Source organism: Microcebus murinus, chromosome 1, assembly GCF_040939455.1.
Source record: "Microcebus murinus isolate Inina chromosome 1, M.murinus_Inina_mat1.0, whole genome shotgun sequence".
In the NCBI taxonomy this organism is placed as follows: Eukaryota; Metazoa; Chordata; class Mammalia; order Primates; family Cheirogaleidae; genus Microcebus; species Microcebus murinus.
In genome coordinates, this window is record NC_134104.1 from 56,858,900 (window position 1) to 56,880,001 (window position 21,102).

The following is a 21,102-nucleotide window of genomic DNA, read 5'->3' on the forward strand; positions in this document are numbered from 1 at the left end:
TAAATAGAAAGACATCCCATACTCATGGATTGAAAGATTTAATATTTTTAAGATGGTGTAGTGGACAGATGTCCATGTCTTAATCTTCAGAACCTGTGAATATGTTACCTTACATGTCACAAGGAACTTTGTAGATGTGATGAGGTTATGGAGATTATCTTGGATTATCCACATGAGCCTGATATTAATATAATCACAAGGATCCTTATGAGGAAGAAAAGAAGGTCAAAGGGAGAAGGAGATCTGAGACATGACAAAGCAGAGGTTGGAATGATGTACTTTGGACATAGAGGAAAGGGGCCCTGAGTCAAGAAACACCTCTAGAAGCTTGAAAAGGCCAGAAAATGAATACAGGAGGAATACAGCCCTGGGTCACCTTGATTTTAGCCACATAAGACACATTTTAGTATTATGACATCCAGAACTATAAGATAATAAATTTGTGTTGTTTTAAGCCACTAAATTTGTGATAGTTGGTACAGCAGCAATAGGAAACTAATATATATAGCAATACTCCCTAAATTGACCTACAGATGCAACACATTTGCTATCAAAGTCCCAGCTGGCTTTTTTACAGAAATTGACAAACTGGCTTTAAAATTCATATAGAAATGCAAGGGTCCCAGAATAGCCAAAACAATCTTGAAAGGAAAAGAACATTGGAGGACTTACACTTTCTTATATGAAAACTTATTACAAATCAAGATTCTAGTGCTGATATAAATAAAGACATATAGATCAAGAGTATAGAATTGCAAGTTCAGAAAGAAACCTTTATGGTCAATTTTCAACAAGGATGCCAAGACAATTCAATGAAGAAATATATATAAGAAATATATTTAACTAAATATATAAGAAAGATATTTAAGAAATATATATTTCTTTTCAACAAATGGTGCTAAAACAACTAGATATCCACATGAAAAAGAATGATATTTCTTTCTATACACCATATACAAAAATTAACTCAAAATGGATCAAAGACATAATTATGAGAGCCAAAACTATAAAACTCTTAGAAGAAAATATAGGTATGTAAATCTTCATAACTTTAGATTAGGCAATAATCTCTTAGGCACCAAAGGCACAAGTAACAAAAGAAAAAAATAGATAAATTGGCCTTCATAAAAATGAAAACTTTTGTGGGTTTTTCTTGGTGGGGAAGTTGTTTTATTTTGTTTGCTTTGTTTTTGAGACAGAGTCTTTCTCTATTGACTGGTCTAGAGTGCAGTGATCTTTTCACAGCTCAGTGTAACCTTCAACTCCTGGGCTCAAGTGATCCTCCTGCCTCAGTCACCTGAGTAGCTGTAACTACAGGCATGTACCACCATGCCTGGCTAACTTTTTCTAATCTTTGTAGAGACAGAGTCTAGCTATGTTGTTCAGGCTGATCTTGACCTACTGACCTCAAGCAATCCTCTCACCTCAGCCTCCCAAAGTGCTAAGATTACAGGCATGAACCACATGCCTAGCCAACGTTTCCGTTTTAAAAAACACTATCAAGGAAGTGAAAATACAACCCACAAAATGGGAGGAAAATGTTTGCAAACCACATATCTTGTAAGAGTCTAGTTTCCAGACTACATAAAGAATTCTTACAATTCAATGATAAAAAGACAACCCCATCTAAAAATGGGCAAAGGACTTAAATATATATTTCTCCAAAGAAGATATACAAATGGCCAATAAGCATATGAAAAGATGTTCAACATCATCAGCCATTAAGGAAATACAAATCAAAACTACAATGAGGCTAGGTGCAGTGGTTCCTACCTATAATCCTAGCACTCTGGGAGGCTGTGCTGGGGCCTCCTTTGAGGCCAGGAGTTGGAGACCAGCCTGCACAAGAACAAGACCCCCTCTTTACTAAAAAATAGAAAAATTATCCAGGCATCACGGCATGCACCTATAATCCCAGCTACTCAGGAGACTGAGGCAGGAGGATCTTTTGAGCCCAAGAGTTGAACGTTACATGAACTTCAATGACACCACTGCACTTTATCTAGGGTGACAGAGGGAGACTGTCTCAAACAACAACAACAACAACAAAAAACCCACAATGAAATGTCACATTCACTAGGATGGCTATAATCAGTTTTTAAATGAAAAATAACAAGAGTTGGCAAGAATATGGAGAAAGTGAAACCCTTATACATTACTGGTGGGAATGTAAAACAGTTCTTGCTATATAGCCACTATGAAAAACAGTTTGGAAAAAAAGTTAAGCATAGAGTTACCTCATGCTCAGCAATTCTACTCCTAAGTATAAACCCAAGAGAATTGAATACACATTTCCACACAAAAACTTTTACAAATGTTCACGGCAGTATTATTCATGGTAGCCAAAAAGTGGAAACAGCCAAAATATCTATCAAGTACAAATAAATAAATGAAATGTGCTATATACATTTCATTGGAATATTTTTCAGCCATAAAAAGACTGAAGTACTGATACACACTGCAGCATAAATGAACCTTAAACACATTATCCAAAGTGAAAGAAGTCAGACACAAAAGCTCACATATGGCAAAAGTTCACATATAGTATGATTCCATTTATACAAAATGTCCAGAGTAGGCAAATTTATGGAGACAGAAAGTAGATTAGTGGTTGCCAGGGACTGGGGGTGTGGGGACCAGGAGTGAGTGCTAATGGGTTTGGGATTTCTTCTGGGAACGATGAAAATGTTCTGGAATTAGGCAGTGGTGATAGTTGTTCGACTTTCTGAACATACTAAAACTTACTGATCTGTGCACTTTAAAGGGTGAATTTTTTGGCATGTGAATTATATCTGAAAATTGATGGATGAATGAATGATGCATATGCCTGGAAGTGGAATTGCTGGGCCATATGGTAACTCTATGTTTAACTTTTTGAGGAACTGCCAAACTGTTTTCCAAAGTGACTACACCGTTTTCCATTCCCACCAGCAGTAATGTGTTAGGGTTCCAATTTCTCCATCCAAAAATTTAAGAGATACTAGAAGACAAATCTGCAACAAAGTCTATAGGGAACAAATGTAAAATGCGGAGGTTTTCGCTGCCTTAGGAGTATGTATATGTGCTTGTTTGCAGGTTTCAGAGGAAATCCATCGATGGAAGCTTTGGTTCCAATGATGGTAAGAAAAATCCCTGGTGTCAATTCAAAATGATGTCCAATAGCATGGTGACATCCCAGTTGGTGCTGCTTTTGTCTCTCTGCCTTTTGCAATTTACGAACACTTCCTTGATTTCTATGCCATAGAGCAGTCTAATCTGCAGTCTTTCTATGGCAAGCAGAGCTGGTGAGAAGCAATTTTGTAACTAATAATTATTGTGATGTGGAGCCCACACTAAAAACCTTTACTTGGAGTGTCCCTTGTAGTTATCCACAGACCATTTGCCAGCCATTCGTCTTTTTTTTAAGTTTGTTTCTAAGACATAATTGTTCATCCTGTTCTTATCCCAAAGCTGATTTGTGAACAATAAGAAGAACTTACCATGTCAACTCTAATACTGAATTTACTTTTCCCAAACTGAGATAGAGGCTTTTTAAATTTAAGTAATTAGACAATGGAAATATTTGAGGCTAGCAAGCATAGTAAAAAGTATAATAACTTTAGGGAATCCAGAGTAATCAAATCTCCAACCATTGTCATATTTCCTTTCTTCCACTCTGAGAGTTTGAACAAAGGAATTCAATTGCCTGATCTTTTGAACAAAACTTAAAAAATGTAAATGTCCTCATTTTCGAAAAGTCTAAATCAGCATGAGTTAATCAATGCTCATAAGCTATTTGGCATACAGTGAGAATTTGGAAAAGAAATGAGGAAGTGGGACTTGATTTTTAAGTCACACGTAGCAGATGTTTAATTTTATGTTTTCCACACTTAAATGAGTCCACAGAATCTTGGAGAGATGTAAACTCACTCCCTACCCCCACCCACCAGGAACATTTCTCCTTTTGTTGGAGAGCTTGCTTTATTTTTTACATTCAACTTCCTTAATGTCAGCATGTCTATTTTTCCAGCCACCCAGGCACTTTGTTTTAATAAACATTCAGCTGCCAGTATAAAAGACTGTAAAAGAACACCTGCTCCGTGGCTTTAAAATGCTAAGTGCTCCTTTCCGTTTTAGTCATAAAATGCTTAAAAGAATTTGTATTCTTTCTGGATCTCATCTGTTTTCCTACAGTGCTCCCAGGTTTTGTTACTACTTTAGGCGTAGTTGAACTTAGGCCTAAATTCAATTGGTTGGATCCCACTAGGTACACTCTGAATGGTGGCCTGTTATATTTTATTGTATGAGTGAATTCTTTTTATTATTATCATAATAATTAAAAGATTCTATGCTCAGAAGGGTCTCCTGAACCATTGAAACATAAGTAGGCAGAGCTAGGACTTATGCCAGATCATAGTTCAGGATCAGGAAGCCTCTGGAAATTAGCTAAGAGCTGGAGGCACCCTTCAGATGGCAAGCAGGAATAAGTGTTTGACCAAAAACAATAAAGATGTGTCATTAAGATTCATGTAGCTGCAAGTAACAACAGCAGCAACAACAATAAAATGTATCTCAAACATGCTTAATCAGTAAAGAGACTCCTATCCCTGGAAGTTGAGCAGAAGGATGGACTTCAGGATCGATTGGATCCAGCAGCTCTGGTCCATTTCCCTGCCATTCTCTTGGCTCCAGTTTACTCTCCGGGCTGGACATGAGCTGGGCCGAGGCTCACACCCTCACCTGACAACTTCAGAGGGAAGCACTTTTTCCAAAGCCAGCGACAACGTATCCTCATGTTTCACTGGCCTAGAATATATCATATACTTATTGAACTAGTTGTTGAACTAGTCACTGCAAAGGAATAGATTTACCTACACATCAAACTTAAACTTTTAAGATTAGGGTGAGGTCCTCTTTCTGTGAGACCAGGGTTTCTCAAACTCAATATTACTGACATTACAAGCCAGATAATTCTTTGCTGTTGGGGGCTATTCCGTACATTACAGGATGTTTAATAGTATCCTTCACTTCTACCCATTAACTTCCAGTAGTACTCTCCCTCCTTGTGATAGTTAAAAATGCCTCCAGCCATCGCCAAATGTCTGTCAAGACTGTCCCCGCTCTCCTTCTGCTTGAGAACTACTGACCAACGCAGCAGCTGCCAGGCACAAGTGAGGATAACTGAACAAAATGCCAGCTTAGTTAGGAAGTAGGGAACAGGAGTGCTCACACAAAGGGCTTTGAAATAGGAGGGAAATAAGGAAACTTTGTAATGCAGAGAAGCCACAGGGAAGGATGGCACCAGCTCCACTGGTGACCACTAGTGAGTCAAGACCTGGATGCTTAAAACAAGAGCAGAAGACAAGCTCTGCCCAAGGGAAGAACCAGTTAGTGACTTTTTTGAGCATTTCAAACATAGCACTGAGAAATCATCCAGGAGCAAGAGACAGAGGCAAGTGAGGACCGTATCTGAACGCTGATGTGAGACATCCAGGGGAGGAACCTTTGGAGAGGAGCAAGGACACAAAAATATCTTCTCCTCCCAAGGCCAGGTTCAGGGTGTCTGTGCGGCACAGGAAGTTCATTGGAGCTCAGAGCTACAGGAAATGCCGTATAATTGTGTCCAGAGAAAATGCTAGAAGAAGCTTCTGAAAGGGGAAGAGAACCCCACCGGACTTCACATGTTGTCTGCCCACATCGTCGTGGAGCTAGACATCTGAAGAACGTGGCCTGACACTTTCACGCTAGGTGTGGCTGCGGTGGAGGACGGGGAACCAGGTCCTGTGAGTTGCCCAGTTGGCGGCGCCTCTGTTCTAGCTGGAGAGTGATAGGAAGGCTGCACTCCGAAAATCTGGAGGCTACTTTGCATTCTTTTCTTTGATATGCCTGCAGTTCTTTAATTAAGTTGTATTTGAAAAACGTAGGTGTTGGCTCCAATTATACTGGAAAGCGAAAGGATTTTTTTCACACCTCATGGGATGAAGAAGGAGATGAGACCCTGGAGGCTGGGTAAGAGGGAAACAGTGTTGGGAAAGAGCTGCTCCAGAGGCCTTGAAGGGACATTTTTACTGTGGATTGAATGACTGGACACTACATCCTCCAGTCGGTACTTAATACTGAAGACAGGGCCTCTGTGATCACCTGAAGGGTACCAAGAAAGAGTGCTCTGAAAACATTTCCTCCACTTGCTCTATCAGCAGAGAAACCCCGCAGTTCACATCATTGTTGAAGAGCCTCTATGGAAATCCTAACGAAGCCTCCCCACAGGCCTCTGGGACCACATGAGCTGCCACCACGAACCTGGGGTGCAGCATACGAGGAGATTCCTCCCTTACATGAGAGAGCTTGACAAGCCTGACAAGTTTGTAGACCTGAGAACCAGTGGCCAACCCAACCCTCCCCTGGATAGAGCTGTTACCGAATCAGCCTCTCAGCAAGGAGCAGGGTCCAATGGGGAGAAGACAACGGGTATGCTGAGTTTGGAGGATGCCAGGAGCACAGGCCACCATCGGGCTCTGTGGCAAGGGCTCTCAATTCTGCTCCTGCCTTCCTACTCTTCTTTTTCCAAATTTCTTTGACTTTTCTTGCCCAGTTTTTTTTTTTTTTTCCTAGAGGAATGTTACTTTTACATGTCTCTGCAAAGATGAGTGATTTTCTTCACTTTCTCAACTTTTGAAACAAAGCACGAGACTAGTCGGGGTAGGTAGCCAACTGGCATCAAAATAAAATGTCATGGCAGCCAGTGCACATCATTTCTGACTCCCTCTTCAGCTTCCAACCTCCTGAGTCTTCAGGGACATAAGGGAGCCAGAACAACTATAAATATGAAGTCCATGAAAGATCCAGGCATGCTCAGAATGAAATGAAATTTTTCTCCTCACGTATAATACAAAAAGCAAGCGTGCAAGCCTATCCTGTTCTATGTTAGTGAAGTAGACAGATGGCAAGGGGCTCATGCTCAGAGAAAAACACACCAAAACAAGTTTCCTTATTAAGATGAGATCATTCACAATCTTATATGTCTGCTATTCCCAGCCAGAACATTCTGATCTGCCCTATAAACTGATAGCGTATGTTTAATTCTGCTCTCTAAATACTATATGGTTAAATAAAGATATAGCTTGCCTTTCGAGACCATACTTGAAGTTTGGAAGGAAATGCTTTAGTTTTGCATTCTTAAAGAGGACAGAGACATAAGCATAACTAACAGAATACTGTTATCCCATGTTGGCCAATCTCATATTTAAGTTGTGCATATAAAATTCCACAGAGTTAAAACATTTTGGGGTGCCGACAATGGTATTGCACATGAAAATCTTGGTGCTCCTGCCCGTCACAGAACCCATGGCGCTGCAGTTGCCTTAAAGTCAACAGGGCCAGCAATGACACCCCAACCAGATCATGCTCAGTTATGAGCCAGGGCGGAGTACGGAAGTCAGTAATTCATCAGGTCTGAGCAGACCTACAACAGCTGGCTTTAACTTTTCAATGAAGTCGCCACCTAACAAAACAGTGATTGTTTTTGTTTGTGTGATCGCTTCGATTTTAGTTTTTCTTTTTGTTTTTCTTTTGATTACACACATGCAAAACATTGGCTTCTACGGAACCGTTTCAACAATCTCCTGCCACAACTGAACTCAAACATTGCCCTACACACACTTCTAATCCCCTTATCAGAGGGCTTCCAGTAACACCAAAATGCCAAAAATTTGGAGTTTTATAATTTTAGTGTCATTCTTCATTTATTATTTGCATGTTTAATAATTTTCTAAATTGCATTTTAGACAAAGGGCATATAAGTTAACAGTTGAAAATAGGAGCCTAATCTTAAAAAGAGAAAAATGTGAAAGATACTGAGGGAAATGTAAAAGACTACCACATCACCTAGAAATGAGACCAACACAAGGGTTACTTGACACCCCACAATGAACTAAACAGAAAGAAGATGCAGCATGACCCCACCCCAAAAGGGACTCGTGGGCAAGCAGCCAATCTAAAAATCAAAAGTTGTGCTTCCTTTTTAAAAACATGAGTTTATTAAAATGAAGATGCAAGTGAACTTCAACTTCCTTGTCTCTTTTGACAGATATTCTTAAGCACTACATGGAAGTAACACATTTACTATCAATTATTCATATTTTGAAGGAAAATCTCTGTCTTTATTTCAACTAAGAAGATAAGTTTGTGGCATATGTACACAGTGGAATATTATTCAGCCTTTAGAAAAGGAAAACAGCATCCGCAACAACATGTCCTCCATGGATGAACTTGGAAGACATCATGCTAAATGAAATACACCAGACACAGAAAGAAAAACACTGTATGATCTCACTTATATGGGGAATCTAAAAAATAGTCAAATACAGAGAAACAGAAAGTAGAACAGTGGATAACCTGATATAAAGCCATCCTCATATAGCCATCTAATCTTTGACAAAGCAGACAAAAACATACACTGGGGAAAAGAATCCATTTTCAATAAATGGTGCTGCGAAAACTGGATAGCCACCTGTAGAAGGCTAAAACAGGACCCACACCTTTCACCTCTCACAAAAACCAACTCACGCTGGATAACAGACTTAAACCTAAGGTATGAAACTATTAGAACTCTAGAGAAAATGTTGGAAACACTCTCCTAGACATCGGCCTGGGCAAAGAGTTTATGAAGAAGTCCCCAAAGGCAATCACAGCAGCAACAAAAATAAATAAATGGGACATGATCAAACTACAAAGCTTCTGCATAGCCAAAGAAATAGTCATGAAAGTAAACAGACAACCTACAGAATGGGAGAAAATTTTTGCATCCTATGCATCCGATAAGGGACTGATAACTAGAATATACTTAGAACTCATGAAAATCAGGAAGAAAAAGTCAAATAACCCCATTAAAAAGTGGGCAAAGGACTTGAACAGAAACTTTTCTAAAGAAGACAGAAGAATGGCCAACAAACATATGAAAAAATGCTCATCATCTCTAATCATCAGGGAAATGCAAATCAAAACTACAATGAGATATCACTTAACTCCAGTGAGAATGGCCTTTATCAAAAAGTCTCCAAATAACAAATGCTGGCGTGGATGCAGAGAGAGAGGAACACTCCTACACTGCTGGTGGGACTGCAAACTAGTTCAACCTCTGTGGAAAGCAATATGGAGATACCTTAAAGCGACACAAGTGAATCTACCATTTGATCCAGCAATCCCATTGCTGGGCATCTACCCAAATGATCCAATGACACTCTACAAAAAAGACACCTGCACTCGAATGTTTATAGCAGCACAATTCATAATTGCAAGGCTGTGGAAATAGCCCAAGTGCCCATCAATCCGAGAATGGATTAATAAAATGTGGTATATGTATACCATGGAGTACTATTCAGCTCTAAAAAACAATGGTGATATAGCACATCTTATATTTTCCTGGTTAGAGCTGGAACCCATACTACTAAGTGAAGTATCCCAAGAATGGAAAAACAAGCACCAGATATATTCTCCAGCAAACTGGTATTAACTGAGTAGCACCTAAGTGGACACATAGGTACTACAGTAATAGGGTATTGGGCAGGTGGGAGGGGGGAGGGGGGTGGGTATATACATACATAATGAGTGAGATGTGCACCATCTGGGGGATGGTCATGATGGAGACTCAGACTTTTGGGGGGAGGGGGAGAAATGGGCATTTATTGAAACCTTAAAATCTGTACCCCCATAATATGCCGAAATAAAAAAAAAACAAACTAATAGAAAAAAAAAAAAAGAAGGAGGAGGAAATGAGAAGATGTAGGTCAAAATGTACAAACTTGCAGTTATATAGGGTAACTCTAGAGATCTAGTGTACAGTAGGAGGACTATAGTTTAAAATATTGTATTCTATACTAAAGATTTGCTAAGAGAGTAGATTTTAGGTACTCTTATAACAACAAAACAGAGGTAACTGTGAAAGGTGATGGATATACTTAAGAGTCTGATGGCTACCTGTTTCTTTGCCTTAAAGTTGGGTGAAAAGCATAAATGGTGTTTATGCCACGTTGCATATTTATGGGTTAGCCCAAGAAAGGCCCAGGGAACACCTAATTTCTCTAAATAATAAGAGATATATCAAAAGATCTCCAAGCCTAGTAAAAATACTGAAGAGTATGCATTTTGGGGGCCAAAGTCCACATTCTGAAGGCCAAGGTCTACATTCTGAGGAACAGCCCAAGAATACTGCATTAGCCAAAAGCCTTGCTGTCCAGCTGAGCCAACTCTTGACAAAGCTACCAAAAGGAGAAAGAAAATTAGTCTCCAAGACAATTACATTTGTCTCTCATCATTTGGCTAAAAGTTTTGAACCTAAGATTTAATTTTTCTTCATGGAGGAAATTACTGGCTACACAAAGAATATAAAAGCATGATAAAGTCTACAAGGTTGACTTGCAAAACTGAATATTTTTACTGCCCTCCAAAGGAAATGAAATTTGAGAGCTGGAGGAAGACAGTTGACTGTGACAACCTAGGAATTGTTGGAGGCTTTTGGTTCTTTTGCTTGTGTTAAGCACTGTAGCTTTACCGTAAACTACATTGAACTCTGTTTTCAATGAAGAAACAAAAGTATATTTACAGTGAGGACGTGTTAGAATATCCTCAGTTGTATTTCCTCACTGAAAATATATTTTCCTGCAACAGTACAAGATACAGACCAACTGTACAAGATACTGTGAGTTAACTAACTCACAGACTTTTTTGTTTGTCATGGGATATGGGCAATCTCATGTCTCAGAAAGAGGAATTTATTGAAATTCCCACCAGCCTGACAATATCCCAGATCCTTAGCAAAGCTGAGAAGGCAGTGAAGAAATGAAATGCGTGTGCATAGATGAGTGTGGCTCCTAGAAATGTTGTGGCACTAAATAAGAGTCAGAGAAACTGCCTAAACACCTGCTAATGTATGGTTTCTGGTCCCTTTGCTCAGTTTGGCTTAATGCTTAGAAATGGATAAACTCAATGGATTAGCATCTTGCCTAATAACCAGTAAGAAGGATGGGAGGTATTTTTCTCGGATGTTTGTGGTGGGATGACTCCAAAGACACCCCCAGATTCTCAGAGCAATGAGTTCACTCACTCTCTCTGTTACAAGGAGGACTTCACTGGAAAATCTTGAAGAGTATTTTCTTAGAGTCTACTTTTCTCTTAATGCCAACAAGCAGTTGGCAACAGATACATCCATTCTACTTCCTAAATATCCCTCCAAATAACCTATCTTCCTCTACATCCTTAGTTCATATTGTCATCATTTATTGCTCCAGTGAGTACGGCAACTTTCTCCTATCTGGGCTTCTTGCCAATAGTTAGGATATTGCTAATGCTACAACAAATCAACTTCCAAATTACAGTGGCTTGATAATTGGGGTTTTATCACTGTTGTTTTTGTGCAATGGTGGCTTCCGTTACAGTAATTCCAGACCCTTTATTCTTGTGATTCTGTAATGCTATCAGGAAAGAATCAGCTACTTCTTTTTTGTAAAGAGCCAAATAGTAAATATGTTAGGATTCCTGGGCCCTACAGGCTCTCTTGCAACTGCTCAACTGTGCCAATACAGCACAAAAGCAGCCTCAGACGTACTCAAATGAGTGTGGCTGTGTTTCAATAGAACTCTATATATGCATACTGAAATTTGAATTTCATATGATTTTTGCCTGTCATGAAATAGTATTCTTCTTTTTTATTCTTTTCCCCAACAATTTAAAAATTTTAAAAACAGCTGGGCTTGGTGGTTGGCACCTGTAGTCGCAGGTACGGGGGAGTCTGAGGTGGGAAGATCACTTGAGCCCAGGAGCTTGAGACCAGCCTGGGCAACATCCCAAAACTCCCATCTCTAAAAAATAAAAGTTTGAAAAGCATTCTTAGTTCAAAGGTTGTACAGAAGCAGGTAGCAGGCTAGATTTGGTGTATGAACCATAGTTTGGTATCTCCTGTATTAGAATAAAAGGAAAATCAAATTTGAATTGTTGTGGCCTGATGATTGAAGCTACTTAGATTTGTGTTGCTCGATTTAAAACTGAACATAAAGTGTTTGCCTCTTTGCTTTTTTTAACAGGCTCAGGAAATATGGTGGTGTCACATCCCATTGCTGCCAGCACACCTGAAGGGAGCAATTATGGGACAATAGGTATTTCCCACCGTGAGTCCTTCATGGAAGTATTTCCTCATTCTCCGGAGAACAGGATAGAAAGGGCCCTTCAGCCACTAATAACTGAGCACACGGGCAGTCATCCTATGAGATTGTCTTTTATTTGTAAGATGAATTAGTTGGAGGATCTGGAAGCTTCCTTCCAACTTTCTCCAGTTCTATCGTTCTGTTTCTTGGATCTGCTAGCCACACTGGAGCAGAGTTCCCTACAATGACTGTCATCTAATGCGAGGGTCCCTTGGGGACTTTTTCTGTACCCAGCCGTTTGAGGGAGTGAAAGATGTGTCCCAGGGAGCCTGACATAAATTGACCAGTTGTTTCATTCTCTGGTTTCAGTGGAGTAAGGGCGATCAAAAGACTAAGGCAGTGCTGCAGGTGAACATGGCTGTATGCCAACAACCCTTCATTTTGGCTCACTTCATAATTGAACCTGCTCTCTGCCACCCAGTCACATGGCAAACCCCAGTGTTCCTTCCGTGGCCTGAAAGGAACAGAGTCCCTGTACCTGCCTTGCTAGGGTAGGAGCGCAGTGAGCTGCCTGCCCCTTCCATGTCACTTGACCTATGAATGGTCCTCCTTAAAATGTCAGTGTAGAGGGACTGGGCATCTTGTATTCCTGCCCTGTTATTCTGTAACTTTGAGGAGCATGTGGGCTCAGTGCAGGCTACTTATTTTTAGTTCTGTAAGAACAGAATTTTTTTTAAACCATCTGAACAGAAGAAATAAAGCGGAAGGTAAGCTCAGCTCATGTGCTCATCAAGCTGCACAAATTCCCATCTGCTCTGGGAAACATTCACGGGAACAGAAGGATTCTTCTTCCTGAGAATGTTGTTTTCATTATATAATCATAGATGTGGCATATGGGGGATTTCTGTGTACAAATACTTATTGGTGAGAGATGTATAGCTGCTGGATATGTGTGTGCTTGCACATATATGTGATAGATGCTATACATAGCTATGTGCATGTGTATGATTATATATGTATGTCCATATTTTAAAATATGAAACGTTAAACATAAGCACAATGTTATTTTTGCATCCAAATAGTTATCAGAGCAGATGCCTTTATATTCTAATATGTATTCAGCCCCAGAGATAGACAAGTTAATTATAAAAATAGGAGAAGAGGAAAAATAAAACCATTAAGAAGGAATGGAGAGAAGGAACATGTCTCATGGGTAAGGAGTTAGTTTGGACCAACACGGTATTTTCCGGAATGAGTCTGCACGCATTCCAGGAGAATGTGCTTTTAGCAGACAGGCATGGGCTTCATAGACTCTTCTTGGCTTTTGAAAGCAGATAAGTTTTCTCTGTTTCAGATGAGTCAAGCTCCAGTCCTGGAAGGCAGATGTCCTCCTCCGACGGTGGGCTGCCATGCCAGTCAGACACAGACAGCTCGGTGGAGGAGAGTGACTTCGACACCATGCCAGACATTGAGAGTGATAAAAACATCGTCCGGACCAAGGTACCTACCTCTACCTGGCCATACCCTTTGAGAGGCAGAAAGTTTGGTAGTGAAATAAATTTCAGCAATGCCTCAGTTTCCTTTACTTTACTTCCTTTAGAGGAAGTCAAGTTCCCACAGTGCTTAGATGAAACATAACTACAGACTAAAAGCAATACTCTGCAAATTAGCACTTTTTTCTCAAGGAATAAAGTGAGAGTATTAAAGAGAAGAGAGCATTAAAACACTCTCAAGGTTTGAAGTGGCTAACTATGGACAATAAGGATGAAGGGGTCAACCAGATGGAAGAAAATATTGATTTGAGGGGTGTACCTGGGAAAGCTCCCTGGTTCTGTACATATCGTCCTTCAGTTGTAAAGCTCATTTCTTTCTGGCATATATTATTATATTGTGCTGTACTTAGAACATGTGAAGGTGAATTGCAGTTTCCACCCTGTGTAATTTAAGAACCACACAGTGGACAGGCTTTGAAAGCTGGGAAATCAATTCTTGAGATGTGAGAAGTACCCAAGACTGTCAATAGATTGCCCACGTCAGTCAATCCATTTTTTTCTTTTTTTTTTTTTTCAGTCAATCCTTTCTATTCCAGGGGAAATACTAGGATTTTTGTCAAGGTATCATGGGAAAAGCAAAATTAAAAGAAAAGTTTCAATAATTTTAATAAAATTAATTTGATTTTTAAATAAAATTTAATAAATGTTAATAATTTTATCCTTTGAATACTTTTAATAATTTTAATTGAAATTTGTACAGCTCTTTTTTGTATCTTATGCACGAAAAGCCAAGTACAGTTTTGCATTCTATTTTTATTTGGCATCTCAGATGTTCCTTTACCTGTCAGATCTGTCCAGGAAGGACCGGAGGATTGTCAGCAAAAAATATAAGATTTATTTTTGGTAAGTAGATGAGCAGCAGGACCGTGGTTCCCTTAAGTAAATGTAAACATTTCTTTGTAAGAACCACTGCCACTTATGTCACGAGACTCTAGGGTCTAATGAAGCTCAGGCTTAGGTGATGATAGATCATCGATGGTACATGGACCAGCAGTGGTTACTCGTGGATGCAGCCTCCCTCCCAGCCAAGGGGCTGAGCTGCCTTGCAAGGACTTTTATCCTCTTGTGACAGCTCCTTCCATTCTTTTAGTTGGTAACAGATATTAGAGGGAAACAAGGGACAGGGAGGCCACATGGAATTTCACAGTGGGACCACCAGTTTGGAACTGAGGTATCTAAGAGATACTGCATCCCTTTCAAGTGATCCTTCACCCATTACTTACACACTGATGCTTAATCTAACAACATCCTAAAGAGATAGGCCCTCATTGATTATTTGGTTAAACCAGAAGCAGGTATTATTTATACTGTTTTATAAATGGTTTTATGAAGAGAAAAGGGGGAAAACCCCTACAATTTTTGGAGTGTCAAACATCGACTTTTAAATACATCATTTCAGTTGATAGTGTCAGTGTTCTCCTCTGCAACCGAACTGATAGGAGCCAAGAGGAGTTTTTCTTTACCTCTTCACCTCCCCTTTAGATAAGATATTGCGGACTCAATGCCCAAAAGCAAGAGATGGGGAGAGGAAGACTGGAGAAACAGGAACCGCATAATCAGCTTCTAAATACTTTTGCAAATTAACTGTGGACCTATGGGGTGGAATATTGAGCAAATATTCCATTGCTAATTTGGAAATAACTCTCTCTGGTTCTTTCTGCCTGCACAGGAACATCATCACCATCGCTGTGTTTTATGCACTGCCTGTGATCCAGCTGGTCATCACCTACCAAACAGTAAGTGCTGCCCCATCCTCAGAGTCCCAGCTTTTATTGCCCAGGGAAAGTCTTCACTGTGACTTACGGAGAAAAGCATAACTTGGGATCAGCTCAAGAATTAATTTCCCAATTGGGTTCCCGTTGGACTTCACTGTGACTTCATCTTTACCTGACCTTTTGATCTAGTTCCCAATTTTTCAATCACAAAGGGCTCTGAGACCTCTTATATTATCTTGTCTACCAATCTGAAATTACAACCTTGTACTCATGCAGTCGTAGTATCTACCAACTGCACTGTGATTTACCCATCTGGGCTTTCTGGTCATCATGGGATAATGAGTAGAAAAAGTAAAGTTTCAGACCAAAGCAAGGAAACCTGGTTTCATTGAGCCTGTGCTTTCTCATTGAGAGTAAATAACAAAATATTCAAGTAAAAAGAAAATACACAATATGAAAAAATTTTTAAATATTACAAACAAAATAAATACTAAAACAGTTTGACAATCCTCACTGCCCCTTCATAAAACGCTAGCTAGGGTCCAGGTTCACTTAAGTGACCTCTAGAATTGATTACACATGAGAAAGCCCATTTAGAACAGCACAGGCTGAAAGGGTTTCTAATGCAGGAGCTCTCAGACTTTGCTGTGCATTAAAGTCACCTGGAGAACTTTAAAAAATCCCCATGTCCAGGCCGTTCCCCACACCAAATTAAAGTAAAGTCTCAAAGAGTGGAACGAGGCATCTGTATTGTTTAAACCCCCAGTGAGTCTAATGTACAGCCAAGTTTGAGAGCTTTTGGCCTAATAATATTTAGTCAATTCCATACTTATTATGTAATGAGGACAAGGACTTCAGGAGATTTGAGAACCACACTGTTTATAATCTAAATATTCTCTGCATACTTTGGGGCCCTGTCAGAAGATACAGCTGTACTGTAGTTTGGGAAGTTTCTTGGTAGAGATGGTGACAAACACGGAAAACTGAGCATATATCTCCTCACGTAAACCTGCTCGAGGTTACCATTTCCACCCAGAGGATGGGAGAGCTCCAAATCCCCCAGGATTAGTCTAGAAACTGGGACATAGCATGACAGTCCTAAAAGGCAGGTCCCAATATTAGCATGTTTTCAGAGTCCTTTTATCATGACAACAAAGGAAATACATGTAGCTGAATTCCACCTTGAGGCTGCGTAAAGGGCCACACAAATTATTTCCCTTCCACGCAAGATGGTAACATTAAGGGAAGTGCACCTGTAGGTGTCGCAGTGGCAGACAGTGAAGCATCCCTGCTGGGAAGGAGCACTGGTTACCCCATAAATCCCTGGCAGAGCTTCCCCGGGAGGAGCCCTGTCTGTCTTTGTGATTTCAGGCTGGGACTCAGAGGACCGAGAAAAACCACATTTCTTCTTCTCACTCTTGCTTTTACAGGTGGTAAATGTCACTGGCAACCAGGACATCTGTTACTACAACTTCCTCTGTGCACACCCCTTGGGCGTCCTGAGGTAAACCCAGTCCTCTGGTTGCCCGTGAGGCATTGAAAGATGCCTTTCTGTCTAATGTTGTGATTTCAGTTTTTTAAAATGTTAAAAATAACTGTGGAAAACGACCACAGCCAAGGGTAAAGAGGAACTAAACCAAGAAGTTGAGTCCAGGTATGCTTCTCTCATTCCTGTAGGAGGGCCCCGGGAAACATGCCTGGGGATGGCTTCTGGGAAGAGGGTAGTGATGATTCTGAAAATGTCAGGGACCAGCCGTGAGGGCATTTGTTCACAGGCAGGAGCTGGCAGCCTGTTGTCTCATTCAATCCATTAAACAGTCTCATGAGGCAGACGCTGTTACCCCTAGTTTTATTTTATTTTATTTTATTTTATTTTATTTTATTTTATTTTATTTTATTTTATTTTATTTTTTTGAGATGGGGTCTCACTCTTACTCAGGCTGGTCTAGAACTCCTGAGCTCAAATGATCCACCCGCCTCGGCCTCCCAGCGTGCTGGGTTTACAGGCGTGAACCACGGCGCCGGGCCTACCCCTAGTTTTAGATGAAGACAGGTAAGGATTTGCTGAAGGTCCCTCAGCTGCTAGTGCTGTCAGGCCTGGACCCCTCCAAGGCCATGCCCTCGCCACCAGAACTTGGCAAAGTGGAAAGAGCATGCGCCTGGGTGGGAGCCTGGCTTGTTGCTCCACGGATGAACCAGCCTCAGTTTCCTGTAATAAAGCTGCTAGCTGTGATCGGCTGACACTTATCCTGAAATTCGCAATTAGAGAGCTGAAAATTGACACTTAACATGGGTCCACCTATGAGAATTCACTCTCCCCGTGTGGCTGAAACACTTGCCTACCTTCGGAGCGGCTCTCTTTCCCAAGATCATGCCGTGCCAGTGCCACTGGGACAAGAGAAGATTGGGCAGGTGGTAGGAAGCTGAGCAGGCATCCCTGAGAGGAAACAGATAAATTGTCATAGGCTAAGTAAGCATCATAAAATAAAGGAGTTAGGTTAAAGAGGATTTCTAATGATTTTCTGATCCTGAAACCTTAGGGAAATATTTAGTGGTAGAAAATGCTGAATGCTGAGTTCACTCGCTCCTTCATGCATTCATTCATTCTCTGAATCCCTGGGATTGCCTTGCCTCTCTCATGGCTTCTCACTCATCCCTGTAGTGCCTTCAACAACATTCTCAGTAACCTGGGCCACGTGCTTCTGGGCTTCCTCTTCCTGTTGATAGTCTTGCGCCGGGACATCCTCCATCGAAGAGCCCTGGAAGCCAAGGACATCTTTGCTATGGTGAGGACAGAGTGGGTAAATCAGAGGAGAGAGCGATGAAGGGTTGTGGTTCCAAATGGGATCTGCAAAAGGGAGGGACATCTGACTTGATGGTGTGATAATATATTATGTGTAATGAATCATATGGGGCCAGAAGCATGGGCTTCCAGATTAATGACAAACTGAATTATTCACCAATTGGTATCTTTTCTATTGACCACATTTCTCCTTTTTCAGGAGTATGGGATTCCCAAACACTTCGGTCTCTTCTATGCTATGGGCATCGCATTGATGATGGAAGGGGTGCTCAGCGCTTGTTACCATGTCTGCCCTAATTACTCCAACTTCCAATTTGGTAATTAGAACTTATATTTACTACACAGGTTTGAGTTATGAGTCTTATCCTGGGACCATCCCCCAAATGCCAAAGTCATGCTTGCAAGACGTAAATGGCATTTTATGTGAGCTGAAGTGATCTGAGAGCACCTCACCACAGAGCATGGTTTCCACATGTTGTACCACTGTTTCTCTCTGACCACCTTTTAGACTAGAAAATGCTCAACCCTGGAAGATGATCCCATGGCTAGATTTGAAAGCAGGCAATGGGCTAAGCTTTAGGCAACAAGTCAGATAGAATCCACAGACTTCTAGAAAGGTCCGTTGGTATAACTTGGCCTCATTGAGCAGTTAGATTGTTTCGGGATGAAAGTAATAGAAAACCCAATTCAGATTGGATTTAATAATAAGGACATTTATCAGCTCACAATCTGAAAGTCCAGAGGTAGAAAGGGATTGTGGTTGATCTACCTCCTGGCTCTGGCCCCATTTCTCTGTAACCCCTTTGCTTGCACAGGGTCTGTATGTTGGTTTTGTCCTCAGGCTGTCTTCTCTCATGGTAGCAAACATAGCTATAGAAGGTCCTGACTTTATATTAATAGTTCCCACACACACATACACAATTGCTGAGGAGGCAGCAAGCTGGCTTCCCAGGAGTCTTCACTTAAGAGCAAGGAAGCTTCTTTTCGAGAAAGCCCCAGATAACATCCCCTCACCTCTCAGTAGCTTAAACAGTCATGACCCTATTTTTGAATCCTTCCCTAAGTGCTGGTTGGCTTGGGCCTGGATTGCTGCACCAATCAGCAAAAGAGGTGGGATCACCTTCAGACCAATCAGACCCATCCATGGAGCCAAGGGTGGGATTAGCTTTCCTGAAGCAAAGGGGCTGGGGCTGGGTGCACTTCTGAATTGAAAAGGGGGTGGATATTGAGTTAGCACTGAGATGCTGTTAAGAAGGAGAAAGGGAGGAGCTGATGGTAGTAGGCAAGTAACAATGTCCTCTCCACTCAAGGATAAGGATTTTTAAAATGGTCATGTTATGTGTGTGCTCTGGCCTCTGCCTGCTAACTCAGAGCACCACAGAACTTCTCTGCCACATTTAATCTTTTTAATTAGGTGACATCTTTCATGGAGACAACTACAGACAATAACATTCACCATGCAGGATGAACAAATGTCAACATTTTAAAATATTTGCCTTAGGTCTACTTTTTAAGAAAGAAAACATTGTGATAAAGTTGAGGCCCTGTTTTGAAGCACCTCGGAAGCTTAATGTCCTCCCTCTCTCCCCAGAGGCAGCAACTATGATTACTTTGGTATTTGCCTTCCAGTTTCTTCTTATAATTGTGTTACATTTGTAGCAAATTGATATTAATCAATCACAATGTGTTCTGCAACCTTCTTTTTCCAATTCACAATATGTTTGCGAGGTTTATCAATATTCAATCAAGGACACTACTGAGAAGCCAGAACAGAGGTTTAAAAAAAAAATGAATCAAGGACAGGGAGTTCATTCATTTTTAAGAGTTGTCATATCCTATAATAAAAACAGATTACAGTTATCAGTTCTTCCATTGAACCACATTTAGATGTTGCCAATATTTTGCTATTATTGGCAATGCTGCAACGAGCATCTTTGTATATGTCTCTGTGCACATGTGCGAGAGGCTCCCTGAGATACCTAGAAATAGAATTTTGAGTCACCTTGTTTGTGCAGCTTCCATTTTACCGAAAATTGACAAATTTATCTCCAGAGCATTAATTCCCGCTCCCATTAGTTGTGTGAGAGTTCCCATTTTCCCACATAATCACTAACAATTTGTTACCGTCAGACATTTAAATTTTTTGTTAAATTGTTGAGTCATATGGGGCACTGCATTGTTGTCTTAATTTGCATTTTCATAATTCTAATGCAGCTAAGCTACGTTTAATTTCTAGCTATTTTCTATCACTAGGCTATAAAGCTCTGTATGTGCAGTGATCAATGTGGTTATATTCCAGAATGCTGAGAATGACCTCCTACACCCATCTGGGACTCATTTTATTGTCATGCTGCCTAAACTATCACCATTAGGGATTCTTTTGTTATTGTTGTTGAACAAGAGCATTTAAAATGCAAATAGCCCTGAAAGTGAGGATAGTCAATTATTTATCATATCGAAATACTTTTCTTCTGTGAAATAGGAGTTACTTGTTAAATCAGATGCTTTGCTTCTGTGAATTCAGAATAGCCTTGGGGGTGTTTAGAAGTGCAGTGTGTGGGCTCTGCCTGGAGACTGTGTCTGGAGGGGCTGCCATGTTGGAGGTCTCCACACAGGCAGCAATCAGTACTCCGTAGACTGAAGTGAAGGGCTACTCAGAGGCTGAAGAAAAATCTAGAAAGTGTCATCTGTCTGTTGCTTACTGAATCCTGACCTTCTCGGCTCCTCCTCTGGGTCCTCAGACACCTCCTTCATGTACATGATCGCGGGCCTCTGCATGCTGAAGCTCTACCAGACCCGCCACCCGGACATCAATGCCAGCGCCTACTCGGCCTACGCCTCCTTCGCTGTGGTCATCATGCTCACCGTCCTCGGAGTGGTGCGTCCCTCTCCACCTGCCTTCAGTCTGGCTCTCA

The 21,102-nt window shown here is 40.8% G+C and overlaps 1 protein-coding gene across 2 annotated transcripts in view; it reads left to right on the forward strand.

Moving 5' to 3' along the window:
- Window positions 1-21,102, forward strand: part of SIDT1 (SID1 transmembrane family member 1) — an 88,474-nt gene that overhangs the window by 50,308 nt on the left and 17,064 nt on the right. The window contains exons 10-18 of one of the 2 annotated variants that reach the window (XM_012787531.3): window positions 3,076-3,119; window positions 12,057-12,140; window positions 13,471-13,616; window positions 14,439-14,512; window positions 15,339-15,405; window positions 16,815-16,888; window positions 18,047-18,170; window positions 18,387-18,504; window positions 20,929-21,065. In XM_012787531.3, coding sequence (XP_012642985.2) covers window positions 3,076-3,119; window positions 12,057-12,140; window positions 13,471-13,616; window positions 14,439-14,512; window positions 15,339-15,405; window positions 16,815-16,888; window positions 18,047-18,170; window positions 18,387-18,504; window positions 20,929-21,065 — 868 coding nt within the window. The remainder of the gene's footprint in view (window positions 1-3,075; window positions 3,120-12,056; window positions 12,141-13,470; window positions 13,617-14,438; window positions 14,513-15,338; window positions 15,406-16,814; window positions 16,889-18,046; window positions 18,171-18,386; window positions 18,505-20,928; window positions 21,066-21,102) is intronic. The other variant, XM_012787532.3, reaches the window with a different exon arrangement.